General features: G+C 45.9%; 1 protein-coding gene across 1 annotated transcript; it reads right to left on the bottom strand.

Annotated features, from left to right (window-relative positions):
- Positions 1-123: 123 nt before the first annotated feature.
- Positions 124-27,862, bottom strand: ptch2 (patched 2). The gene is made up of 23 exons (XM_070918521.1): positions 27,713-27,862; positions 25,862-26,054; positions 16,508-16,697; positions 16,335-16,404; positions 16,148-16,239; positions 13,653-13,761; positions 13,456-13,542; positions 13,215-13,336; positions 12,090-12,237; positions 10,843-10,974; positions 10,608-10,763; positions 10,410-10,502; positions 10,197-10,322; positions 8,972-9,359; positions 8,336-8,860; positions 7,680-7,822; positions 7,376-7,556; positions 7,000-7,280; positions 5,380-5,517; positions 4,707-4,849; positions 1,250-1,655; positions 571-1,144; positions 124-369 (listed from the first exon to the last, which is right to left on the bottom strand). The coding sequence occupies exons 1-23, from the start codon at positions 27,857-27,859 to the stop codon at positions 335-337; spliced, it is 4,479 nt and encodes a 1,492-aa protein (XP_070774622.1). The 5' UTR covers positions 27,860-27,862; the 3' UTR covers positions 124-334.
- Between the last annotated feature and the right edge of the window lie 18 nt (positions 27,863-27,880).

Raw genomic sequence — 27,880 nt, 5'->3', positions numbered from 1 at the left:
TATACACTGTGAGGGGAAAAACAAAATCAACCGCCCCACAAAAACAAATAATCTTTTACATCTGAACTTTTACATAAGAGTATACCCAAGTTATACAGTACTCTTTTAAATAGCTTCCTTCTTTTTTAGTATTAAAATATATACTCATAAATTTATATAATTCTTAAAATGTCTTTTTTTTTTACTTAATATGTCCTTGAAATAAATCCTCCTTTTTTGTGTGAAGTCTTATGTACAGTTGAGAGTTCCAGACGCGATGTGACGCCATGTGGCCGTCAAGGTGCTCTGGGGAGCAGCCAGAGAGTCCAAGGGAGAAGGTAGAGTGTGAGAGAGTCTAGCAATCTTTGGCTGCCCGGATCCTCAACCCACCTAGAGCAGAGAAACAGAGGAGAGAGAACAGGGTTAGACATTTTGCCAAACAAAGAGAAATTACAGCTAGAAATTGTTTCATCTCATTGAAAAACTACATGCATTTCTTGATGTGCTCTAAGGTTAAATGTCAGCTCTTGACATGCAGATTTAGAAGATTAAAAGTCAGGTAAACCTATGATTGACTGGCTGCTAACTTACCTTGTGTCTTGCTGGGCTGATGATCTGTCTGGCCCTGTGTTGTCTCCAAGTCCTGGAGCTCTAGTGAGTCTCTCTTACATGAAGAAAAGTTTGTTTTGTCACCACAAGTCCTCTTAGCAGCCTCAAAACAGTCCGACTCACTGTCTGTGTCAAAACCTTCATGCATGTAGCCTTGGTATGCTGCTCCTGGCAAGGTTGGATGCACAGCCACCGTCACGGACGCTGTGGCCGTTACCATGGTAACAGGTCCCCCGGTGGAGCCTTGTTGCATCGGCAGGGCGGAGTTGCTATTGCTATTGCTATAGCTTGGCCCTTTAGTCCTGTTTGGCTGAGGCCCTCTGCTGTTCTGCAGCCTGGGGCCGCTTTGACAAGTTCTCCCAGGGAAGTGAGCTCTGTCGCAGGGTAAGTGTTGGCCGGGCAGTGCCTGGAGCCTCGGGAGGCCCTGCTGCTGCTCCCGCTTGTTTCCATCCCAGCATGTGACCTGGGAGCCGAGAGGCGACTGTACGTTGTGGGAAGATTCGTTTAACGGTTCTATCCTTCCACCAGTACCATTTTCTCTGAATGGCTTCACCACCTACAACAAATGCAGTTTCATTGTTTAGTTTCAGAAAAACACATGAATTTGAAGGACATTTCAACATACAGGAAGGTTGTCTATCTGTGTGCTCATGCAGCGTACCGTAAGCTTGGGGAAGCTGGGGTTCTTGCTGGCTTCCAGCAGGATGTGAGATGTTGCAGGTGGAACGCTGGTGTGTGATGCTATGTATGCACTCCGGTCACAGTACTTATAATCCTCCTCCCCGATCCCTGACGTTGTGGTCATCTCCGAGTAATACTCAGAGTCTGACAACTCCGAGAAAGCCTGTTGACGAGATGACCGCGGGTTGTGGTGGCCCGTGTAGTACCCATGGTGGGTCATCGGCGGGGGCAGTGGGGGTTCAGGGGAAGGAGTGGGCAGGCGGCTGGCATTGTCAACCGGGGTGACCTCGGCCGGAGGGCCCATCATGGACAGGAGGACCGGCAGGAGAACCAAGCCATTGAGCATCCCCAAAACAGTCAGGATGGCCAACACGGCAAAGAAATACCTGAAGGATGGAAAGAAGAGGTATGTTAGTTTGAACTTGAGCCTAAAAAAGACACAATTAGTGCTAAAAAGAACCAATTTCTGATTAAAACTAGCTGGTAGCATCCTGTAATCGCTCAGTTGGATTTTAGTCGAGGTCAGGCAATACCAAAGCACCTCTGTGTTTACACTGAACAGGTCTGCGTGACCATGCATTGTAAAGTGCACATGCATGTGCTCACACTCACAGAGACACAATTTACATCTTAAGGTTTTTAGGAATTTGGCAAAAGTTCAGATGGATTTAGAGCGTCAGCCGAACTCATGACACTTTCACACAAAGTGGACAACAGTTAATATCTCACATTTTTATTTTAATGTGACAAAAAAAGGGGGCAAGACCACAGTGACATGATCTTTTCTGTGGACAAGAACACACATACACACATGCACGTGCACGGCTCCAAACACACACACACACACACACACACACACACACTCATGTTGGCACATGAGGAAGGGAAGTAGCTCAGGGGAAGAAGTCAGGGAAAGCCCAGTGTTTGTGTATCAAAGGCAGGGGGGCGGGGGGGGCAAATCTGATTCCTCACTCAGTCCAACTAAAACATGCTTTGATGCCTCCACTGCTGCTGCTACAAGACGTTCTCTCGCTCTGTTTTTCACTCACACTGTGCGTGTGTGAGTGTGTGTGTGTGCGTGCATCTCAGTGGAGCTCTGAGGAGGCCAGGGGTGGAGGCAGGCCACAAGAAAGAGCTCCACAAGAAAATTAGAGAGGACTCCACTTAAACACTAACAGAAAGCAGAAAGAGAGAGACAGTGAGATGCTAACCACCAGCCAGACTTAAAGAGGTAAAAGAAAGAAGGAGGAAAAAAATGATTGTTGGAATGAAGAAGAAAAAAAAAAGGCACCAAGGACGGGGATAATAGCTGCGTAGTGTTCTGGAAACATGCTTCTCTCCGCTGAATGGACTACTACAATTATTATTACTACTACTTCACTTGACAAAGGTCACTCTACAGGAAAAAGGTCACGGTTTGCATGTTGGGTGTGATTTCAGCCCCCCCACTCTCTCTGACATATTTTCCACTTTTCCTCTTTAACCGCTGTCCTTCTTTTCTTCCTTTATCAGGAGCATAACACATGTCATGCTAACCACTCTTGACAAAACACTTCGGGGAGATATTTTCAATTTCTTGCTGTCTGCTCAGACCATGACCGTCTTAACAACCACACGCAGATATTTAATCTGCGCGCTTTATTGAATTAAAGCACGTTCACATGCAGATGCTGAAATCACCAATAGGTCATCATCGTGTTTATGGTGTAGCATTGGCCTCCGCTTTTGAGCTGTTTTACTCCAAGACTACACTTTAACTTCTTTACACGGTGAAAAAAAAATAACAAGAGAAGAGTGAGACAGTGAGAAAAGAGAGTGAGACGTTGGTGGGACCTCCAACAGTGTCTCACTGTTAGGAATTCTGTTGTTTATATAAACTGTAATCTTTTCCATTTGTTGTCAGGGCCTGGGGAGCCGTGTGTGTGTGTGTGTGTGTGTGTGTGTGTGTGTGAGAAAAAGAGCGTGTTTACATGCCTGCACATATGTGCATTTCTCCTTGTGTGTGTTTGTGTGCACGCATATGTGCCCTGCATGCATGCTACGTAAGTGTGTGTGCGCGTGTGTGTGTGTGTGTGTGTGTGTGTGTGTGTGTGAGAGACTGTGAGCAGAGCTGAATTAGGCTTGCTGTTTATTCAGTGCATTACAAGGCCAGGAGATGTTTACAGCAGTATATTTATGCTGCTCCCCAGCTAGCCAGCTCTGGCTTGCCCCATTCACCCGACCACAGCTACAGCTACAGCTAAACAAGACCTCCAACAGAGATACCAGACCCTTCTGTCTCTCTTTCTCACCCCGTCTGAAAACGATCTCTCACACACAACCATGGGAGAAAAGTAGAAAAACAAGATGCTCTTGCTGACTTTCTTCTTCCCAATCCTACTTCCTATTTATTCTCAATTTGTTTCTGTTTCTACATATTTACATCATATTTTTATCTTTCCAATCCAACACTGTGGAGGATCCGTTCATCTAACACCCATCTACCCACCCACCAGGACGAGTACTTCTCCTCCTCTCTCTGCGTCTGTCTCTGTTTCTGCAGAAAAAACTGTGCTTTTTATGTCATGGAGGCCTGTTGCAGTCTGTGAGCTCAAGGTTGTGGTTTCGGGTTTTGGGCCTGGACCACATTCGGTTGAAAAACATCGAGCTATTCGCCTTTTTTCCACTCTGACCATGAAACAGTGGTAGAAAACACACGCACACACAGGAGTACACACAATTTATATGCGCGCACACACACATGCAGCAGGGAGTGATGTCTATTGGTGGGCTTCAGACCATCTGACTGCCCGACCCGTTCAAATTTAGCTCCACTTTTTATTACGGCACCCAACATGGAGGGAGAGAATGCCAAACGGATGATAGGAATTTTTACAGATTCCCTCATGTATGTGTGTGTTTGTGTTTAAGTGTGTGTGTGTGTGTGAGAAAGAGACCCAGAGAGAGAGAGAGAGAGAGAGAGAGAGAGAGAGAGAGAGAGAGAGAGACATCACCCAGTGGGTAGCAGAACACTTCCATGTTTACGAGCAGCTGCTACACACCCTTGATGTTTTCCCCATTTGTTGTGCTCTGAGGTTGGGGAGACGGATGTGTGTGTGCCCAGAGTGACAGAACCAGGTGCATATTTGTCACTGTGTGTGTGTGCATAAATAGGGGTATAACATTTCCACCTGCATGCAGCCCTGACCCCCCACACGGCTTCCTCCCATCGCTAAGTGAGGCTAGACAACTGGCTCCACACGCACACACTAAGGCGTAAAACCAAAACACTGCTTCTTCTGAGGGTAACAGATGGGCTGTGAAGGGTGTAGACACCATTGCTGTGTGAGTGAGTACTGTCACTCTCTCGCACATAAGCACAAAGTCAGCATGCCTTGTCAAATGCACATATATCGCCACACACACATACACAGATGCAGACACACACAGCGTCTCACCTCATGATGAAGTCAAACTCTGACCCTGCCAGCATGAGAACGCCCAGCAGCGTGGAGATCGCTCCGTCAACCACCGGAGCAAACATGTGCTCCAGAGCCACTGCAGAGCGCTTGTTTCTGTTGCCAATCGCTGTCAGGAAGCCCTGCGGCGGAGAGGGAGAAGAGAAATGAGTTGGAAATCTTGCCGATCACACAAACCTTGTGCTTGCGGCGAGGCTTGGCACGCCTCAGAATTCCTGCATTTGGTTTTGTCAGGGATCACAAGTTTCCTAGTAAGTCTTTAATCACATTTATTTTACCTTTATCACACATTAAGCCACAGGAATCTATGCTTTGCACTGATTTTAAAACAACCCAAAAATCTTTGCAAAAGGCAGCTTATTGGTTTTCAATGTCAATTAAAAATACTTAAAGCGAGAAAAATACATCTAATCAATGACATTAAACAATATTAGTGGTTAAATGTAATTTTCCCTGGAGTAGGCAAAGCCACAGAAAACTAGCAGCACACTTGTGATTTTCAAGTCTTATGTGGTCACAAGTGTAGCAGGTATTTAACAGTCAGACCAAAGCATCAGGTTTCAAGTAAAGTAGGTGTTTAATTGTAGGAGCTCAGTCCCCCTAACAGTTAATCCATGTGTGTGCTCTCGCTTTGTGCTGAGTCTTGACTTACCAGTGCGATGTGAACGGTGAACTCCACTCCGATGCCCACAGAGGCGATCAGGATGACCACAGGGATGGCGCTCAGCTTGATGCCAATCAGACCCATGATACCAAACAACTCCACCGTCATCATGGCCAAGATAAACACCTGAAAAGATGACGTTGGAAAGAAAGTGTTACAAACTAAACCGTTTTCAACTGCCAGTGCTTGAGAAACAAGCAAATAAACAAGAACAAAGGCATGTAAACAATAACAGTGAATATGTCTTTCCTCAGTGACTGAGTTGAGCCCTTTTGCCTCTTCACCCCACACAATCTTTGACCCTGTGCTCAGGATCTCAACCACATGGCATCAAATTACCCACCCTGAGGCAAATACCTCCCCCTTCTCCCTCCCTCCCTTCCTTCTCTTTCTCTTCTTCCCTCCCAGAGGTTGTTGAAATGATTGACAGCGCCTGAGACAACACAGTGTGGGCACTACCATAACACCACATCCATACACATCTGTCTCTGTTTGTGGAAAACAAATGCTTTTGTTTTTAACTAGATAGCTGCCTGTTTGCTTGTTTTATTGTTTCCGATATTTTAAAGCAGCATCATAGCAATGTTTCACTTTGCTAATGTCTTAATAGTAAACGCACAACTATAAACTGCAATACAAGTCTTAAAAAACAAGGAGGAGAAAACGGTTCCTGGCCAACGGGAGCTTTTGATCCCAGCAGGGGCTTCGAGCTGGTGCACGGTTAAATTGGAAATGATAAAAGCCATTTTACTGCTCGACCACATACAGGCCGGGAGAAACCTTCACGGGCGGGCTGATGCTTGGAAACCGTACATGCATGTAGCTGCGCTGGTCTCTCTGTCTGAGGAGACTGTGTTGTGTTGCTGTCTCAATCAGTGCTGCTAGGGACCGCTACTTAAATTAAACACATTCCAACTGAAACTGGCACTGTTGTTGTGCTACACTTCAGCCCCCCCCCCAATGGTCGGGGATATGTGGATTTGTGTATGTGTGTGAGTTTGGTGGGGGGGGGGGGCTTAAAGACCACCGGTCCCACCAGCTTGTGTGTGAAATGTTTTCCAACCGCTGAACACTCAGACTGTCTCTTTCTCTCTCTCTCTCTCTCTCTCTCTCACACACACACACACACACACACACACATACACACACATATCCCTGATGGATGGGTTGAGCAGGCCAAGGTCGCAACTGGGCAGATCTGTCCTGTCCCCAAGTCTCTCCCTCTTCCTCTGACAAAAGCAGTGAGGGAGTTTGAGGTAGAGGCTTCAGGAGGGCAAAGCCTTTCTTGCTCCTTTGCATTTCCTTTTCTAAGGCCGGCCCAGCCTACATTAGAATGACAAAGGTCCCCGTGTGTGTGTGTGTGTGTGTGTGTGTACTGGCCCTCCGCGGAGAAAAAGGGGCCCCCTAGACAGCGTTATTGAGCTGTGCTGAGAAGGGTGAGAAGAAAGTGAGAGGAAGAAGAGAGGGAGGAAGGGGCTAATGATGTTGTTGAGGTAGCATGAGGTGGAAAATGTAAGACAGAAGCAGGCATGGTTGGAAGAGAAGAGCAATAGGAAGGATGAGGAAGGAGGAGGGTAGGATGAAGAGTGAAGAGGGAAATCTGCTTACAATGATGCCGGCAGTCCAGGGGTTGAGCAGGAGAATCGCACAGACCAGGAAGGTGCAGGCCAGCACCACGCTGATCGCCAGCAGGAACCAGTGTCTGAGGCCAATGTACTGCTCCCAGAACAGGAAGGGGTATCCGTTGGGGTAGTTGAACACACCCTTGCGGCTGAACTCATCGCAGATGGTCCGTACACTCTCGATGGCCTCCACAAAGTCGCTGGCCTGGCGAAGGCCGTTCAGGTAGAAGGGGAACTGGGCAAACTCCAGGGGCTCTGCAGCCGGGACTGCACGAGAGGATGGGAAGAAAGATGAGATTTGAGATCAGATCATTTGCTGCATTTTCAGGTGTATCCACTCTGGCGAAAATAAAGATACTTACTGCGCAGATTCTCCCCTGTAGTGTCATACTTGTCGTGAATCCACTCTCTAGGGTGGGGGTAGAAGTTGGCCTGGGAGGCAGCATAGCCCAGAGGATCGTTACTGACCCAGACTGTCAGGTAAATGTAAAACACCTCCGGGGGGATCAAACCCTCTGAATCCACCAGCCGACGAGAAGTCAGCTACAGAAAAAAATCAGATTTCATGGTAAAAAAGACAGCTGATAATGTAGTTGTCCACAATGCCACACACAGCGTTGCAGGAATGACGTGGATTCGAGTAGTTCTTGTAGCTCGTGGACATACCTGGCTGTAGTTGAAAGGCTCTTTCTTGGAGCCGGTCTGGATGAGGAGCTTGTACGCCAGAGCTCCGTCCTCTGTGCCGTTACGATAGCTGTCAGAGGTAATCCGGCCTGCCTGCCAGTCAGCATCAAAAGCAGCCTGAAGACCTGCGTGAGAGGCAAAACACACACAGAAAAGAAAGGGAAGAAGGAAGTATTACTGTGGTTGTCATTTATAAATATTATGATTTCTATTAACATAAAATTATAAGAGCTCTCCTGCGTGTCTGTCTGTGTGGCCAGTGCTGTTGAAAAAGTTCCCTTTTCCATCTCTTTTTTTTTTTCAGCTGGCTCCGATTGACCTGTTAGCTATCACTTCCTCTTCACTGGGCCTCTGACATGTCCTAGCCCGAGGACCCACCCACACATGCAAAGATAACCTATGACCCCCCCCAACCCATCTATTGCACCACCCCTGAGCCCAGGTGGATGGGGGTAAACAGTGAGTGAACTCCTGCTCACCCTTTGCACATTCTCACCCCTGCACACACACATTCACTCCTGTCCTTAGTAAAAAAAAACACACCTGAAAAAACCTGTTGCAAACTCTCAGGGGAACAGAGAGTAACTTATTACCTGACTCACTCAAAAGAAACAACATCACTGAGTCTGAATTCTTACCTCTGAGCCAGTCCTGGAAGTAGTGCAGCCACATGCGGGGCAGTTTGCTGTCGCTGTCTCTGACCACGTATCTAACAGAGTTGAAGGCGTTGTGCAGCTGGATCAGCAGCCTCTGTGACCGGGCGTAATCAAATCCATCCATGGTCACCAGGTACATGTTGTAGAAGGAGAAATACTTGAACTGGGCGTCGATGAAATCATACTCCTTGGTGTCGCGTGGCACGATGTCGGTTAGGTAGAGGCCGTCGTGCACCATAGTGGTCCCGTACAGGCTGAGGCCCAGGAGGCCCAGAAAGAGAACCACCACGATGGCTTTGCTTTTGGGTTTGAGAAGCAGAGGCGCGTATTTCTCCCTGGCGAAGCTGGACAGGTTCCAGTGCAGGAAAGGGAGTGGGACGCACTCCTTTCCCGATTTGGAATCCTCCACCTGGGCTAGGAGGTCCCGTGTAGAGCTGGAGGTAGGGGTGAAGAGCTGGGAGCCGTAGGGGTCCGGTACAGAGGTGGTGGTGGGGGAAGGTGTGATGGCTAGAGGAAAGAAATACAAGCAGAAAATTGGTGTTTTGGCATCATGATTTATTTAAAATACTGGTTTTAGAGAATGCTTTGCACAAAATAACATAACTGAGCTTTATTTACCTTGAGGCTGTGAAGTAGGGCAGACGATGATGGATGGCGGGCTGGTGGAGATCTGTGAGGTAGGTGGGAGGATGGTGACGATATGCTGGCCCGCTGCGTCACACTGGGTGAATGCCTGCACTGTGGTGGTGATTTGGGTGCTGGTGGTGATTGTCGATCCCGCCGTGTACTGGTGCGTGTGCGCTGTTGCCGTCGTAGGCGTGTGCGGCTGCTCCCCGCCGTCTGACAGCTCGTGTGGGGAGAGGTGGATGACGCGGTCGGAGCAGGGGCTGTACAGGCAGCAGAGGACGTCCAGGCGCTTGTCCTCGCGCCGGTGGAGGTCCAAGCTGAGGATGGCAGGGAAGATGAGCAGCACCATGGCGAAGTTAAACACAACCACAATGGCCGCCTAGGGAGAAAGAAAATAGCAAAATAAAGTGAGAAAAGACAGAGAACAGTATGTGAAATTATAGACACCCTACTCCAGCTGGGGAGAGTCAGGGCTCCTTCTTTTTTTCCTTTTTTTTTTAGTATCTCAAACCACAGCCCAGAAAGTAAAGAAAAGCCTTACTCTAAATCACCAGCCAGGAATACTAAGCGAGCCAGAAGGGGAGAGGGAGAGAGAGACAGAGAGAAAAGAAAGAAAAGAGTGCCAGAATGAAAGAACTACTAGAAGGACTGAGAGAAAGAAACAGGGAGGGAATATATATGTTGCGAGTCTGAGCAAAACCATCACCCTTCACCACCACTGCTGCTGCCTCCCCGCTCGCCCCAGCCCCTGAAGCTGACATTCTAACTGGCTGTGGTTTCCAGTGTGTGTACGTCTACGTGTGTGTGTGTTTGTGTGTGTGTGCTTGTGTGTTTCAGACCACCCACAGTTAGTCACAGATCAGAGCAAACCGCCTTGACGGGCCAGTGATATACTGATCCACTCCTCCCTCCCTCTGCCTCTCGTTCTCTCTCTGTCTGTTCATCACTCTCTTTGCTCTGATTATTCCCCATTACACGCACACACAAACACGTATGCACATATACACACATGCAGAGACACAAAAAATGTTGGCCCTGTAGGTGCAACGGCAATAAAACTGGGAACAAAGGCTTTCCTCGCTCTGAATAAATGTCACCTCTCTTAAGTTATCTCTTTCATTTTCAAACGAGCCTCAGGCCTCTCTGTGTGCGATAGTGTTCATGTGTTCATGTCTGTGCGCATGCGTGCGACGGCGTTTGTGTGTGCAAAACATACCTGCAAAGAGAAAGCTCGCAAGGCCGGAATGGGTACGAGAGCGGCCATGAAGAACGCAATCATGTTGTTGATGGAAGTCAGAGCCACGCTGGTGCCGGTGCGACGCAAACAGTCTCCTGTCCGCTCCTTCGAAGAAAACACAGACAGCGTTTAGAGGAGAGGAGAGGAGAGGAGAGGAGAGGAGAGGAGAGGAGAGGAATATCTTAAAGGTACCTTAAAGGGGATGTTACTTCCAGCCTCTGTGAAGGAATGAGCCAACAGAAACATGTCATCCACACCAATCCCGAGTGCCAAGAAGGGAAGCACCTGCGAAGGGTCAGAATGAACCTTTCATCAAAATCTGGGCTTTAAATAATAAAAAAAGCCTTTCAGTAATGTATCATAGTAAATGCTGTTTCCTTTGTGTTGTACCTGTGTAGTGGCAGCATTGAAGGAGAGGCCGAGCAGGGAGCAGAGACCCAGTCCTGCAGCCACCGACAGAGCCACTAACAGCACCCCGGCTAGCCCCACGGCCCCCTGGGACTTTGCGCAGTCCCACCTTAGCATAGTCACACAGGCATAGGCCAGCTAGAGAGGAGACATCAGTTATTTTACAGCAAAGTTAAATATTTTTCATGACCTTATAGGCCATAATCAATTGACTTACCATGAGCAGGTATCCTCCGGCCACTCTGATGACGCTGACATCAGAGAAAGATTTCATGATGTCGTTGAGGGTGGTGGTGGAGAAAGCGTGGATGGACTGGCTGGAGTTAGAAGGGATACTCTGGTGGACCACCTGAAGGATTAAAGATCAATTAATCAACAAGTCCAGCAAAATACTTTCATTTCCAAAATACCATTTAAAAAAGAAAAAAAGGTGCTTTCTTCAGCACATTTCCTACATGGTTAACAATTAGATTGACAAAAAGATGTTGAAAGCACTGGAGTGATAGTCTCGTGTACCCTGAAGGGGCTGAACTGCTGAGTAACACAAGCAACACTTTTTCTTTCACATGAAAACACACTTCCTCCCTCTGACCAATGCTCGTCCAAGCCTCTCCTACAGCCCCATATTTTAGGGCCCTCTAACAGAAAAAGACCCCCGTCTTTCAGAAATGTGCGTGTGTATGAAAGTGACTATGAATGCCTGTGTGTGCGCGTGACATCTTATATGTGCTAGCATGTGTGTGAGTGCTTGTGCAGGTATGACAACTGAGGAGTAATGAGCACAGATGTCAGAGGTTGTGAGGTCAAAGGTGAAAGGGATGGGATCATATGGCTGCTCTACCCACTCTGTGCCATGAATGCACCAAAGCTCCCCAAAGCTATTTACCTGTCCGCATTAAGCCATCATCTGCAATCTCAGATAGATCTGTTCTTGTTCTTTAATGTCTCAGGAGGAGGTGTCATGTCGCTGTCAGTTTACGTTTGAGTTTGTTACCCCTCCTCCCATGCACATGTCCCTCACTCTCATCCCTCCCTCCTTACCCTCACCGTGGTGGGTGTCAGCTATCACAGCAACAGCTTGTTCCTATAACTAGGGCTCTGACAGAGAGAGATGGTTGGCCTACCACACACACACACACACACACACACACACACACACACACACACACGCATACACACCTCCTGCCCTGGTCTGCCCTGCGATTCGCTTTACAAGGGGGCTGAAGACTGATGGAATTCAGACACTGCAGAATAAGTCCCACGCAGCATGTATGTGTGTGTGTGTGTGTGTGTGTGTGTGTCTGTGTGTGTATCCCAAAGCAAAGCAAGACTGCACAGGGACAAGGAAATGCCTCCTAATTTTTCTCATCCTCCTCCTACTTCTTCTTGGTGGCAACAATAAAAAATCTTTACTTCTGACCTTGTTCTATTTGTGTATGTATGTGAGCATTTGTGTGTTCGCACCTCCACAAACTTCCTCTGCCAGGACTCGAGGATGGCGGTGGCCTTTTCTTCGTTCCAGTTTATGTCATGGATCTCGTAGTCGTCTTTAAAGTGCTCGTACAGCTGCTTAGGACTCATCAACAGGAACATGGTTTGGAGAGCCTCCGCGCTGCAAAACACACAAATGTAAGCTTACGACACATCAGAGATGTCAGACTCCCCCTGCAAACATGGTTTATTGTGTGTTGAGTTGAGCTGAAACCTCAACTGCATCATCCATCTCACAACTAGCACATTAAAAATCATCTAGTCAGACTGTTCAGACTGTTAACCTACACAGAAACATGCCTTTCTGTGAATGGCCAAAGGCAGGTGCCGTCTCTTCTAGGATTTGTCCGCCTGCCTGCCTGTCTGTCTGCCAATGTAAACAGCTAAAAGCAGGTGTTATCTAGTCTGCCTGTCTGCCGGTGTCTCGGCTGCGATCCCAGATGTCTTCAGGTTTTCTTGGCAGCAGTGCTGCTCAAAATGTGAAAGAAATGACCATAAATCACATCCAAGAGTAAGTGTGGCTCTTGCAGATGCGACTGGAATCCTCTTTCATTCAAGGCTCTGCTGGACCTGTGTGGGTCATGATCTGGGCTCTGACCCAATGCTGTCACTCCATTTGTATTGGCCATGCTTTTAAATCCAGTTGAAGTCAATAAGAAAAAACAAAACTCTGGAGAAAGCCTCATTAAAAGACTTGGGTCAACTGCAGAAAAAATGTTAATTTGAGTGATTTTTTCCTTCTTCTATATCTTCTTCTTCTTTGATCCATTACACAACAAATGTGTGACAATGTGGGGGGGCTTTATGTGGCTGTCAATCATCTTTAATTGGCCTATCCTGGACCTGGGTCATGCAGGAAACCGATCCCTCTCGGTATGAAGCATTCCTAGCATGTGTCTGTTGGGTTATTAGGGGTTACGCAGATTCCACAGTCACGGCGGCTCACAAGCTGACGGGCTGACTGGCTGCAGTGATCACACAGACCCCCCTCACTATGACATTCTCCAATAACACAAAAGCAAACTTATAACATACTCTGCAAAATCACCTGAAACCACAGTGTCTGATCTTTCTTTACATGTCTTAATAAACACACACCTCAGCAGAGTATCCTGGCTGTTCTTGACCCGCCCTCCCAGGATCAGCTCCTCCTGCCAGTGCATGAACTTCCGGCTGAAACCATGGCAACCACCCTTGAGACGCCCAGCAATGTCAGGACTCTGAATGGATGAGCAGACGGAAAAACACAAAGAAATACGTTAGGTGTTTCTGGGGCTCTGAGCGCTACTTTAATGTACCTACAACTTCTCATAATGTATATTCGTATGTGTGGGTTTACCTCTCCTTGCTCCTTGTTGGGTGCACTGAGAGGACAGTCAGGGTCTGAGGGGTCTAGACATGGCCTGTTCATGTAGGCATGTCCCACCTAAGGAATCACACATGTTACAAAAGTCTCTACGCAACTAGAAGAGTGACTAATTGTTCATATAAGTCTTTCATTCAGTAAATCCGTTAGTGTGCGTTTGTCTGTCTCACCTGGGCTTTGTCCAACATCTCCTTAAATCCTTCCAGCGAAGTGAACTGACTCAGTTCCTCCATCAGCTTGACTGGATCTAGATTCATCCACTGGATATCTGGCATACCTCTGGAGAGCAAAGACAGGCTTATGATGAACATCAACCCGAACATATTCGACAATAACTTGAAGAAGAAACTGTAAAATAACTCTGATGGCTTTGCATTCCTGCTAATCTTTACTGCGAGCAAAAAAAAAACTTTCAGTTCAGTTTAATTCTCTCTCCCTCGTTGTGCCGGGCTACGCAGGAGGCTAGCTGCAGATACAGGGTAAAATAGCGTTTATTATCCTGTTTCACGCTGCCACAATGCCCGGGGAAAAAGGCACGGTGGCTGCCTGCTCACTTCCATTCCTCACTGTCCTGCACTGAGTCATAACGATTACCTCTGCCTCCCAAACATCTTGATAAGGAGGGAGGGAAGGGGAGAGGCTGGGAGGATGGATGGGAGGAAAATAGGTGAGGGATGAGAGTAGGAGAAGCAAAGTGGGAACTCTCACACTGTTAGTTATGTGATGTTTCATGGACAAAGTATCTAATTCTGAGCCTCACCTGTACCGCTATCCTCCTCCTCCTGAAGATAAACCCATCTGCTCTATATTAAGGTCTTTAAATCTTATCTGAACTATTCAAATGAATGATGATGAATTAATATCCTGCTTTGGATAGCTTTCTGTAGTTTGGAAACTTTTTGTTGTAGTTTTTGTTTTTACTGTATTTATCTTTCAGAAAATGAATAAATCCACCTTAATATTATTGATTGCTGCTACTTAAACCTTTGTGTACAGTCCCCCAATATGTAAAATAGCTTAATTGCTTTCCTGGTTTAAGTCACTGGAAAATAAATCTTTCCTATCCACTGAATGGCAGAAACTTTGACATCTTAGACATGACATTGCCTTTTCACTAAAATACAGAAGAAAAGAAATATGCTTGCAAGATTTTGTGATTAAGCGCAAGAAAAGATGGACATGGATTTTCTGCAGTGAGACAAAGTAAGAAAGAAGACATAGGCTACAGAAAGAGGGGGAAATAAAAGAATCCCAAAGTATCTCAACTCCAGGCCCAATCTCCCTCCAATGGCTCATGAAGAGAGCTCCTCTCCTATTCCCACATACCAGGGTCCCTTTTGCTGCTGCTCGCAAAGACACACTCCTTTATCAGCTAGTTTTTGCTTGAGTGAACCAGGCCTGGGCCCTTTTGTTTTTTCATAGATTGCTGTCCTTTGTTCTCTCAAGTTTTCTCTCTCTCTCTCTCTCACTCTTTTTTTTTGCATTTAAAACCAGAGCTGAAGTGAAGTGGAAGCTGACTAGGAGCACACAGGCCTCAGTGACCACCACGAGTTCCCTTCAGCTCCACATGAAAAACGAGTAAAAAAGAAAACATGTAATAAATAACAACAGATGCCGCCGAACACTTTGTGTGATTTACAGGAATACTTGTGAAGACATGTGAATCATCAGAGACCCCTTTCTCTCTCTCTATCGCTCTGCTTTCACACAAGCCAACTGGGAGATGCTAAGGATGGGAAACTTGTGTTTGTTTCTGTGTGTGCTGGCTTGTCATGCAACATACTGCTGTCAGCTCGGGACAGAAATATAAACAAATAATTTGTTTGCAATGAAACATCTGCTATGATCTAAACTATCTTTTATAAGCTAAGGACTCAATTGAAATATCACTTCTGACGACGAAAAAAAAAGCTCTCTTTCAGTGACTCAATTTCTCAAGAGAACTTTGTCCCGCAAAAAAAGGAGGAGAAGAAAAAAAAAAGCTGAATCCCCAAATGCCCAAATACGCCCAGACTCCACTGTTAACCGTCTTGTAGCCTCTCTCTGTCTTTCTCGGGGGACTTGAGGCTTGAATACTGCCCATTTTATTTGTTGGACAACTTGGGAGCTGGGAGCCAGGGGCATTACCATGAGAATGCCGAGTGTTAGCCGTGAGCTGACAAAGCCGGCCCCCCTCCCTCCTTCAGGGCCCCTGCACTGATGGACACTCACTCGTAAACTGAAAGAATGCTTACCATTGTCTGACCCAAAGGGCTCCCCTGCCACCACCACCACCACCGCCTCCCCGCCCTCCGTTCTACCAACCCACCACCCAGTCGCTGCAGCAGCCATCTCCTCTCCCTCTCCATCCCTCCCTCGCCGCATCTCTCCCTCACTTTCTCTCTTTGAATTTCTCTGTCAGGACATCCCCCTCCGGTCCCTCTCTGGGCCCTAAAAGAACTCTATTACTGACCGCCGCTGTCAGTCACAGCGCCCACTGACAGACTACTGAAAGCGCAACTGTATGTCTCCATCGAGCATGTGTTAAAAGTTACGGACCCCTCCTAAAGCTCTAGTCTGCAGTCAGATGGAAGCAATGACAGCAAAGCGAGAGCCAAGACTTTCTATGAAATGTTTTAATATGCAAAAAAACAATGTAAGTTGAGTAAAATATTCCAAGACTTACGGTAAATAGGCGGAGCCTCCTTGTAGTTTGGCCCCTTCCCAAAAACAGTCCAATGGGGTGATTATCATACAGGGGAATAGCTTGTCAATCATCTGGGTAAGGAAATAGAAAGGGAGCATGATTAAAGATCACAAATCAGGAGAAAATACGTATAAATAGGACAAAAAAAAATCTGTTGTGAACTTACCCTTTCAATCATGACATTTTCTATAATAGGGACTCCTGACTTATAGCATATTTTGTTAAGATCCCACGATCTACAAGAGAGAAAGCACATTTTTTAATTCACAACTTTCATTGCTGACACAAGCATAAATACAAGAATCTTTTTTTCACATTACATGTCTGTGGTCCACTTACTTTCCAAAGAGTGACACCTGGACCTTGCTGGCGGACAGGGCGGCTTCCATGTGCACCAGCAAAGCCTCCTGGGTAAGAATATTGGTGCCCTCTTCTTTTGGGGTCTGGATAAGCATCTGTGAGGTAAATACTGACTCCTCTCCCTGCTTCTCCTTGGTGTAGCGAAGCTCCGTGCTCACCCGACTACCAGCTGGAAAACAAAGAATAAAGGATAAATAATACTGATAGATAGATACTGTCTATTATTCATACATTAGCACAGAATTTCTTTACGCACATACAAAGACACACACTCACATTTGGATCCTATAACAAAGTGTGTTGCGTGCGTATACTGTATATGCACACACACTTACACAAGAACACACACATATATCGACCAACGCCCTTGGCCCTCGCCAGTGTTGGTTTTGAAGGCACTTCACACAAGCCAGCGTCTGGCCAAGAGAAATGAGTAATACAGCTTCTCATTGGCTCCTTCTGCGAAACAGATGTGCCCTGTTAGTTAGGGAAACCAGCCCTCTGATGCCCCAAAACCCTCTGCCACTCTGCTCGGGGCAGCAGATATCCACAAAGAAACTGAGAATACACGAGAAAAGATCATGATGAGTAAATTACTTTCCATTCTTGTTCTTTATATACTGTGTCCACCTTTGAGGTATTTTTGTCCAAAGGCACTAGAACAAGGCCTTAGAAGACAAGATAAAGGGGAACAGCGATAGACAGTGGTGGTGTGTGACACACCGAAGTTGGGAATGAAAGACATCAAAGGACTTGGAGATGCAAGTAGATAAAGAAAGGTAAATAGATTCATAGAGAGATAAATATGGATGTCAGCAGTGGTGATGAACAAAAAAGAGATAGAAAACAAAACAGAGAGAGAGGGAGAGGGAGAGCTATGCAGTGCTGTGCGGTAGACTCCAGCCCCCTAATTACAGGAGGTTGCCCTGAAAAGAGTTTGCCAGCCGGGGGGATCTGTGCCTGTGCCAAGTGGACATGAAACATGCCGCGCTGGATCACAGAGGGCCCGTCTGCCCCTCTCGCTGTCCCACTACATGACAACCCCAGAGAGAGAAAGAGGGGGAGAGGAGAAGGGGGGGAATTCGGAAACAAGGGCTACCTCCTTCTTAATTCTAACTCTGGTCACTCTTTTACTCACTTTCCCTCTGCTGCACTCAATCCTGCCTGCATATATGGCTCTCATACTCTTAATACTCTCTATAGCTTCTGCCTCTGTCTCTCTTTTTCTTACTCTCTCTCTCTCTCTCTCTCTCTTTCCCTCACGCTCTCTGCACCTCCCCCCAGCCTGGAGCAGGCTCCTATAATTGATGGGGAGAAAAGAAAAAACAAACTATTCAGCCGACGCCGCGAAAAGTGTGAGATCAGGTTAGAACTCCGGGCCTTGGAGACAAAGTCCAATATTTCTAGGCTTCGCTTTCAAGGCTTTAATTACCTACACAGGGGCTTGAGAATATAAGGTCACCTCGTTTATTTGCAGTCATGGGTGTGTGTTGAAGTGTCTGGCTCAGTGCATCCCAAAAAGGAAAGAAAACTCAAAATGGGACATGTTCTTGTTGGAACATGTCCCATTGTCCTTTTACACATCTGGTCCTACAAAATGTTTTAAAAGTCGAGACATTTTTATAAAGCTTTAATTCCAAGGGAGCCGCAACAATAAAAGGATGTAGAATCATTTCCTCAAGACTTTTGGAGAAGAAAATATCTTTTAAAAGAGGACTGGTTCTTTGAGTTTATTTGACTTTTATTAAAACATCCACACCGTCAAGTACATGTACAAAGACTTGGTGTGAAACCGGTGCTTAGAGGTCCACTCCACTCAGTTTCCTTGCCACACAGATTTCCAATCAAAAAAAGGCTACTACAAAATGGAACCCTTTCCGTTCGTGGACCTCTTTGACATCTGTTAAACCTTTTTTGACATTTCGTATGTTAACCTCTGCAGTGTGGGGTTTTGATCCCAACAGGAACTGGGTGGCTCGGAGAGACTCTGGCTCTGTAATTACAGGCCTCCTGAAGTAAATTATAGCTATTTGTGTCTCGTTCCTCCCATCTGGACCACCCAGGCAGCCAGTCCTCTCTCTTCTCTCCCTCTCTCTCTCTCTTTCTCGCCTTCTCTCCTCAACCCCTGGTCTGGCCCCAACCACCCAACTCTGAGCTTCGCAACTACTCCGCTCGCTTCAGCTGTGCTCAGTTCACCGCTCGCTCCAGAAGAAACCTTGCCCCTTCTTTTCCTTATCTCTTTTTTTCTATCTCCTGGTTTCTCCTCTCCTTTTCCTCCCTCTTTCTCCTTTTCTACTTCTTTCTCTTTCTCATTCTTTTTTCAATCCCCCCTACCCTCTCCCTGCACTCCAGCCTGCGCTCCACACTGCCTTAAAGAGACAGTTCCCGGAAATTTTCCCACCCTGGGAAGAAAACGCCTTTGAGTGTGGAAGTTGGGGGTTTCAACACCCCAGTGGCTGGTAATTTTATTACACGAGCAATTTTGTAGCATGAAATATTAGTCCGTGTTTGGCAACATGATCAAAAAAAAGAAAAAAAAAGAAAAAAGAAATGATCACAAATGATCACATCTCCTTCTAAATCACATCCACAGTCCTTTCATTGGATGTTTTTGAGAAACTCAACCACCATCTTACAAATTTCAGCAAACAACTCGGCTCTGTTGGGTGCAACATGTGAATTCATTTACTAGCTTCACCACTAAAAGCATTTTCACAACAATTACGACATTGGGGAAGTGAAAAGCAAATGCAAAGTGTCATAACAAGCCCTGACATGGTTTCATGGCTATGGGTGTACAAATGTTTGTATGAATGTGTGTGTACATGTGTGCGTGGGTGTGCGCACCGGTGTAAACACTGGACCCTGTCTCCACCAACCTCAGTCATTTCCTCTCCACCTGACCCTTCCATCCCCAAAAGCTGAACACCCAGAATCCCCTAACTCTGTGAAATATGTGCGGCTACTCACATCTGGCTTCTAGGACGGAGGCAAGCCCACCTTTAAAGTGCTGTGTTTCAAATGTATTCTATTCTGCTCTATTCTATTCTATTCTATTCTGTCTTCGTGGCTTACAGGCCTAGTCCTGGTTCCAGGCCATGCTAGGTCAGACCAGGCCACCTTCAAAGTTCAGTGTGGTAGATTAGCTGGATTAGGGGGCCTCTGAAAGGCCCCACGCTGCTATGGAGGAAGACCCAAGACGAAGATGACATTTATGCTTTTACCTGCTACGTAGTGCGTGGGAAGTTACCTTCTCCTGATTTAGACAGAATGAGGAGAAATGAGCAGCTGATTTCTACACAGAACCTCCTTTAATTAAATATAGATTTAATGGGGAAAGAGTCCTGACCATCACAGAGTAGCAACAATATAAAAGAGAGGCAGAACGCTGTCCCTTGGCTGCCATCTTCTATCCATCATTTGCCTCTCAACTGTTTTTTTTTTTCACAATGTCCTACAAAAGCGGTCCTTTATTTCTTTTCATTTTCAGTAAAAGAGCCAAATGAGATATTCATTCTCTTGGCTTGGCACCCAGCATCACAAAAACACCTCTTGGTCCTTTTGTCACATGTGGACCCACCAGAATCAGGACTGTGCCCCACTTCAGGGTCCTCAGCCCGGCCCTGCCCTATGGCATTCCCTAGCCAGGGCACCGCCTAAAGCAGGCTGCCCCCAGCAGATGGGCCGTTCCTCCATACAATCCTTCAGTACAGCAGCTCCAGACTGAATGCAGACCCTTTTGTCATTCAACCCTTCAATTTCTTTCAGATGTTTCCCAACAAACAGCGGAATAAAATAAAGAGGGAACGTTTTTTCACAACAAAAGCAAATGGACCAAAACTTTCCCAGCCTGTAAAACAATGCCAGAGTTGGCTGTGGGAGGGTGAGGCTGGGGGCAAGAAAGAGAAGCTGGCACTTTGGTATCTTACCTATAGAAATACAGTGTGTGTGTGTTTTTGTCTTCAAACACGCTGTATCTGTTCATTAATCGTCAAAGACAGTTGTATTATTTTAAGAGGAGAAAATCCTAATTAATGTGTGAATGTGAGAAAACAAAATTGATCAGTTTCTATGTGTTTAAACCCTGCAGCTCCCACCATCATGAAAAAAACAACCACCCTGAGATCACACCTTATAAACAGTATAAAACAACGAAAACAACATGAAAAATCAGTTTCACTTACATTCTATTCAGATGTGCCAGTGGTGTTAGCCACCACACATAAATTTCCACCAGGGTTGGCATTTAGGCACTTTCTATTTCCATATGTATAGGCTTGCCTCTGCTAATTATGCTAATCATGGGCAGAGTTGGCCACTGTGAAAAATAGTCACATTAGACACTCCACTGACCGCTAATACTGCTTAATGTGTGGTTGAAACATACATTCATCCCTGCCTGAAAGGCAAAATTTTTCCACGTTGCTGGTCTCATTCAGACGAGAAATGAATTTATAGAGCCCAAGGACCATTTCTTTTTTCCCTCCCAAGTACCAAGAAAATGTTCAGTCTCTCTCCATCTCCCTCTCCCTTTACTTTTTATACTTTCATGGTCTAAAGACAAAGGCAAATGGTGCAAACTCTAAGGTGACTGGTGCCGCTTTATTTTCGGGCAGGACCAAAGACAAAGGTTGCTCTTCAGCGAGGAAAGAAAGGGCGCCACACTATATTGATTGAGTTTTCATTATCCTGTTTTCAGTTGCACTGCAGCCTTTCTCAGTATGTTAAATTCAATGTTGCAAAGAGTGACAGTCCAGTGCACCTTTTTTTAAATAACAGCTTTGGCAGCAAAATGAAGTTGTCACTGTAAATGTGGCTGTAACTAAAAGTCCACATGATGAATACTTTTGTTTTACAATTGCTACTTGAAGAGGGCAGGTAGGGAGCGGACAGTGTGTTTCCTGTAACACAGAAGCAAAAGCCATGTGTCTGTCATATGCACATGTATCTATAGCTGCTCAATCTGAGTTTATTTGTTGGGGGGTGGTCTTGGTCTGACTGTTCTAGAGTGTGTGTGTGTGTGTGTGTGTGTGTGTGGGGGGGGTTGCTGAAAAAAGGGATGGAATGAGGGAGACTTGGATTGAAGGATGGCGGGAAGGGGGGTGAAATAAACATTTAGAAGTGACCCAGGTTGACTCTAGTCTTGTTTGTTCTCTCTACCAGTGAGGTCCAGGCCCTGAGCGCTGGGAGTTTATTTATCTAGCTGGGGCACCACCGCGCACTATTCACCTCCAATAATGCCTCATAGAGCTCCCTTTCTCTGTCTGAACTGGGGCGCTGTGTGCGCTCTGATGAATTATAGCATTTACCTGCTGTGCCGCTCTGAGGTTTGTTTAGAGAAACTGCTCCAAACACCGAAATGCCCACGTGTGCACTCGCTCATTTGCGCAAACTCAAGACGTGTTTTCTCTCATCCAGGTTCTCTTTCTCGCTCTTTTAATCAATCTGTTTCTTGGTCCCTTCATATCTGCAAAAGACCTTGTCTGATTTCATTGCTAGCTGGCTAAGCTAGCACTCCAGTCTCTATGCATTCATGCTTTGTGGACTGTGTATGGTCTTTACCTCCCCCTTTCCTATCCTCTTTCTACATGGACCCTTTATGGGACATGTGGTGCGCCTGCTATCCGGATAGGCCATGTCTCACTGCACTCATATTTGGACAGCTTGAGTCTGTGTACATGTCTGTCATGCCTCACCCAAACTCTGCCAAGAAGGATGAGTTTAGTTAATATAAGAGTAAACACCACCACTTTTACATGGAGGCCATTTCTTTCCTGTCTTTCCCAAACAAGCTTTCCTTTGTGAAAGAGGAATAATCTGAGCTGAAGAGTCTTACCACTTGATGCAAGACTTAAAACAATTATCCAAACACATGGCAAAGAAGAATTCAGATTTTAGTAAAAATATCAAGGTTAAGCAAGCAGCTTCTCTCTCAGAAGAATCCTTTATGGTGAAAGAAAGACGTGCACGAGACAGTCTCACACTTATTGTTTGTTCAAGTGAGACAGGCAAAAACACAGGCAAAAAAAGTGTCAACTAGCCATAAACCTTCCACCCTGTTCCTGCCCCAACCCCCCAATATCTCCTCTTATCCTTCTCTTCTTCCTGCACCTCTTTTTACGATCTCTCTCTTTTCTGCTTGTGGACAATACAGACTGGCTCACACGTTGCCCAGATCACACCAACTTTCACACTCTCAAAGGTGGGCAGGCTGTATAAGCATAAAGCATATAGGACAGCATAATGTATGTTTACAGTGGGCAAAGTTAATTTACAGTGAAATTACAGAAATTGGGGAAAATAGAAATATAACGTTATTCTGCCACTTTTAAATAACTGGAGGAATGATGAAAACGGCTTCACGTAGAGTTCATCCATGTAGTGTCATCCCTCAGGTCTAGAGACACTTTCCAAGCGATACAACATTTAAAATGCAGCTTGCTAAACAAGATCTGTGTGAGTAACTGAATGTATTTTGATGGGTGATGTCTGTCTCAGATTCTCTCAGTGACTGAGCAGTAAGCCACAAATAGTCCTTAATCCCCTTGTCAGACTAAACACCCTGATACCACAGCTTTTATTCTCACCAACACAGGTGTGAGGACTGAAGGCATGATTAACCCTTTTGCTTTTTTGTTCCATGTCCTCCTCACTAATGCACAGGAATCCTTGAGGCAAACAAAAATGCAGGTACGCACAGCGCAGAAACTAACTTTGCACTTTGCTGACCTCCCTATTCTGTCTCTCTCTGTCTACTCTCTCTAGACAGACTCCACTGCTGTGCTCTGCTTCACTGTGTTTTGGTCCTGTAGGAGGGAGGAAGCAATTAAAAAAGCCCTGGTGGCCTGACTTCACAGAGTCGGCAGACAGACAGGTAGAAATATAAACAGGCATACACAAAGAACAGGCAGACAGACGGGCACGCAGTCAGGAAATTCGGGCGGGCAGACAGACGGCTAGGCAAGCTGTACACACCGAAGGTGGCAAAGATGACAAGTGTACGTGTTTGTGGATGCGTGGGTGGTGTGGGGGCAGCCTCTAGTATGAATAAATGATGGGAAGCATATGCCCCTATGACATTCACACACACACACACACACACACACACACACACATCCATTTTACACCCTGTTGGCAGTGTTAACACATTTGGTGTCAATTCACAGCTAGTTTATTCTGAACAAAGTAGGATGTAAGTGGGAAAGCTTTGTTTATGCTGCAATCTGGAAGAGCTGTTTCATTACATTACTTTTTAAATAAGAAGGAAATAACTTGCAGGTATGCATAAGAAATTACATTTCTTCTAAGTTAAGATATATACAAAAACAGTTCAATAAAACTTAATAACAAATGTAGAATAATATTTTGAGTCCCTTATGAAATATATATATATATATATAATATGAAATCAGCTGTCTTATTAGAGAGCATATCATTCCTCCCTCTTCTGGCTTATGTGCAATGGTGCATATGTGTGTGTGTGTGTGTTTTTCTGTGTTCGTGTGTGTGTGTGTGTGAGAGAGAGAGAGAGAGAGAGAGAGAGAGAGAGAGAGAGCGAGAGAGACAGAGGAGAACTAACCTCTCCTTGTTACCGAACCACTTTACTCTCCATTGAGGCCCTAGCAGCTTTGTCAATGGGCTATTGGTGGAAACAAGGCAGGCAGAAACTTTAGAAACATGGCCACGGCCTCTTAAAGGCACAGCATTCCTTTTCAGCCCCCCCTGTTCAACTCTCTCAATCCCGCAGCAAAACAACTGGCACACAAACATCTAAACATCTCCTTTAAGAGATGGATCTGCCAATTAGCTCAAGAGGTAATCCTGAAGCTTTACACTAACCAGAATGAAACCAAAGAAAAAGGAGACTGTGGAAATTCAAACTCTTGTTGCCTGCTTTTGTAGCAAATTCAGGCTTTTGCAACCTCAAGCTAATAACTCCAGTCACTACATTTACAGAGATAGTTTTTTTTTTTTATCGTGCCTGATACAGGGACTTATTTAAATTCCTGTGCAAGTGAAGCGCGCAGCCTCCAAACACTTCTCCTGACACCAGCAGTGTGTGATTTCTCCAACACCTCCACACAGCTCCTGTGGGAGCCGCCTGTCCCCGTCCTCTAGTGACATGGTGGGCTTAAAAACCCCATAGAGTCTGTTTATATTCACCAACTGCTGTAGCGCTTTTAGAGTGTGCAAAACAGGTGGGTAAACTTCAGCTGCATTCACTTATATTTTTTCTTCTTGTGAGGAGGAGAGGAGGAGGAGGAGGAGGAGGGAGGGAGGGGGTTCTAGGGAGGTGGTGCCTGCTTGCCTGCCTGCCTGCTTGCCTCTTGTTGAATGGAATCCAAGAATAGTTAGGGACCACACAGGGAGCAGAGGGGGGAGGGGTCAGAGCCCTCAAAGATGGCTAACCATTCACACAGTCCATCTGCTGCGGGGATCAGCCCCGGCACTGAAAGCCTGGGGGTTTAAAAGGAATTTGGCCAGTGTGAAAAACCAAATAAAGCTGCCTCTACCCCAGAAAATGTACAGATAACCTACATTTAAAAATGCACAGAGAGAGAGAGAGGGGGAAAAAAGAGAGCCGTGTCAAATGTAAAGAGGGTTTGTGAGTCAGCGTAGAATCACAAACACAGTCATGCTTATAAGTGAAAGATAGTGAGTGTCTGCATGACAGGAGGAGGGAGAGATAGTATTGTAATGCAGTCGTGTCACATGTGTTTGTGTTTCTCTGGTAAACTGTGACTTATTAAAACATGAACAGACATGAGCAAACAGCACTGAGCTTGCGGAATATAACATACAGCATATTCCCATCCACAATACACTGGAAACAGACACATGAACTACTATTAATGCTCTTTCTACAACTTAGAACTTATTCCTGATACAAAGTGGTAATGGTGGGAGAATATTTACAGCCCCTAAGCCAAGATGTTGATCATTCTCATTTTCATCCAGACAAACATGAAAATACAACTTCAAAGTAACTCCTTGTCCTTGTTGCTGCAGACTATGTATCAGTCACTGAACACCTAGTGCCCTCCCATGGCACTGAGATGACACTAACATGGCCACCCTGCATCTTCCCACCAGCCACTATTGTCTTTCAAACTCCACTTAAACACAAGCTCATCAAAATGTACAAACTGCTCTCAGCTGACTATTCTGAACAAAAAGCCAGTAAATCCAGCCACGACTGTGAGACTGAACTCACAGAACGATGGCTTACCTGAAGGATAAGTGATGTTTTGTATTTGTGTGAGAAACAACACCAGAGTCTGGCTCGCCTTCATGAGAACATCACTCAAAAGATCAACAGAGAGTTAAACTCACCTTCCACCCAAAGCTGTTCGATGTCCGTTTCGATGGCTGCGACTCGGAGTCCCACAGACAGAGCCCCGAATACTAAGAGTCCAATAAAGAGGACCTTCCCACAGTGCCTCTGGATGTGGCAGCCCAGAGAGAACAGGAGGGCCTGGAACCTCGCCCGGATCCACAGAGGAGCTTTCTGACCTACTGCCTTCCCCTGGATTAGAAGCAGGAGGGAGGGCGAGAAAAGGACAGCGTTATTATCCCTCTGTTACCATACATAAATAATGCATCATCGCACAGCTGTCCACAAAGGCAGGTTTCAAATTGTATCTCTATGTGTGTCTCTAAGTGTGAAGAATTTAGGCCAAATCGAAAGGACAGTGACAACTTACATCCAAGACACCAGATAACACAAGCGTCTGTATTGAGAGAGAGAGAGGTCTTTCTGTGGGATTTAAGCTTTGTGTAGGTGCTAACTAGCTAACCACAGATTTGATGCCAGTGCTGTCCTACCCTGAGTGTGCTGTCAGGTTCCTGCTAAAACCTCATGTCTATCACCTGAACTCAGTCCAGACCTGACACAGGCTCTCCCATGACACCCCATATTTCCATCCATTTTCCGTAACACAGTTGCTGCAATAATTTGGACTGATGCTCAGCTTTTGGGGAGCCTAGTACCTTGCTAGAGTCCAGAGAAACAGTGATGAAAAGGACAAACAGAGCTTAAAAATCTAAATTTTCATCCATATAGAACAAAGCCATGATTTAGTGAAAGCTACAGTAATAGTGAAAATTCAGATTGTAATATAAGAGTTACAAGAACAACAATACTGTTTAGTCAAAAGAGTGTCATTCTACATTAGACACCTTATACTGTATGAATCCAGTCTTTAGTGAGTATGCAGTTCAAAGTTATCACCATATGTGTCCCGCTGTTGAGCAGATTTTTGTTGCAACTATTTGTGTAAATGGACGTCTTGTCAGTATAAACTGAGCTGGTTGCAAAGAGAGTTCCAGCTGACATCTATCTCCCTGTACTAATCTACAATAAACTGTTTTCCTCCCTCTAATTTTCCATATAGCTGTTAGAATATGCAACTATTCAGCCCCTGTGCTACAAATGTCACTGCTGCAGAAGACATTGCACTGGTGTTGTGGTTTCTCTCAGCAGTGCTGAAACACGTCCAAGCATCCGGGCGGTCCAAAGATGCTTTGTCAGATCAAACTCAATCAGTGAATTCCTTTACAGGACCCACCACATTTCCAAACAGACCCCGGGCCAGTGCGCTCTCCGCTGCCTGCACAAAGCCAAAAACACGCACAACACGGCCGGGATATGGGAACGAACCCCCTCCCTGTCTCACTCACTCACTCCCTCCCGGTGGCTTTAACAACAAACGCGAGTCCGGTGTCCATTCAAACAAACAGCGAGGTTAACATGCTGCCAAATATGAAATCGCTTGTTAAATTGTTATCACTTTATTCCAGGGGCTTCCCTGACAATGTCATGCAAGCTCAGACTTCTATAACATTTCTATAGGACAGTAAACATTATAAGTATAAACAATATAAGGTTTCTGTTGTCTATATCAACCTCTGATGACATTTTCTACACTTTTGTCCGTTTTAAACAGTTAAAGTGAACTGCTCCTGACTTCGCTGTCGGCTCCCTCGGGGAGCTCCGGTGGTCCGGACCCCTGCTCGGGAGCTGCTGCTTCAGCCCACAGCACATTCCCACATGCGCCCTCAACTCACGATTAGATAACGGCTAAACCAAAAGCTGCCTTTGAAGACTTTTCATTCACATTTTCCGACTGAATGAAAGCTGCCCTCACAGTGAATCCACTCTATACTGCGAGCGTTGTATATCACCTTTGAGATCTGTTTAAGTGCGAAAGCAGCGTGGCAGTAGCTGGGTCTCCGGAGTAGGTCTGGGTTCGCAGGCGGCTGGGAGCGCGTATAACTCGGGGGTAAATCTCCATAGACGCCGGCCCCTGGGACCCCGCGATCCGAGGCCATAGTCCAAAGAGAGGGGACAGA

The sequence above is a fragment of the Enoplosus armatus genome, chromosome 14 (genome assembly GCF_043641665.1).
Source record: "Enoplosus armatus isolate fEnoArm2 chromosome 14, fEnoArm2.hap1, whole genome shotgun sequence".
NCBI classification, from domain to species: domain Eukaryota; kingdom Metazoa; phylum Chordata; class Actinopteri; order Centrarchiformes; family Enoplosidae; genus Enoplosus; species Enoplosus armatus.
The sequence above is the reverse complement of the archived record's forward strand: the minus strand, read 5'-3'. Positions and strand labels throughout refer to the sequence as shown.

What these genes read in the sequence shown, in the direction of transcription:
- ptch2 (XM_070918521.1), bottom strand. Translation starts at nt 27,859, where the DNA reads ATGGCCTCGGATCGCGGGGTCCCAGGGGCCGGCGTCTATGGAGATTTA. An exon ending in TACAGGGGAGAATCTGCGCA is followed by an intron (nt 7,281 to 7,375) that starts GTAAGTATCTTT and finishes CCTCTCGTGCAG; the next exon opens with TCCCGGCTGCAGAGCCCCTG. An exon ending in TCACCGTTCACATCGCACTG is followed by an intron (nt 4,850 to 5,379) that starts GTAAGTCAAGAC and finishes TCTCCGCCGCAG; the next exon opens with GGCTTCCTGACAGCGATTGG.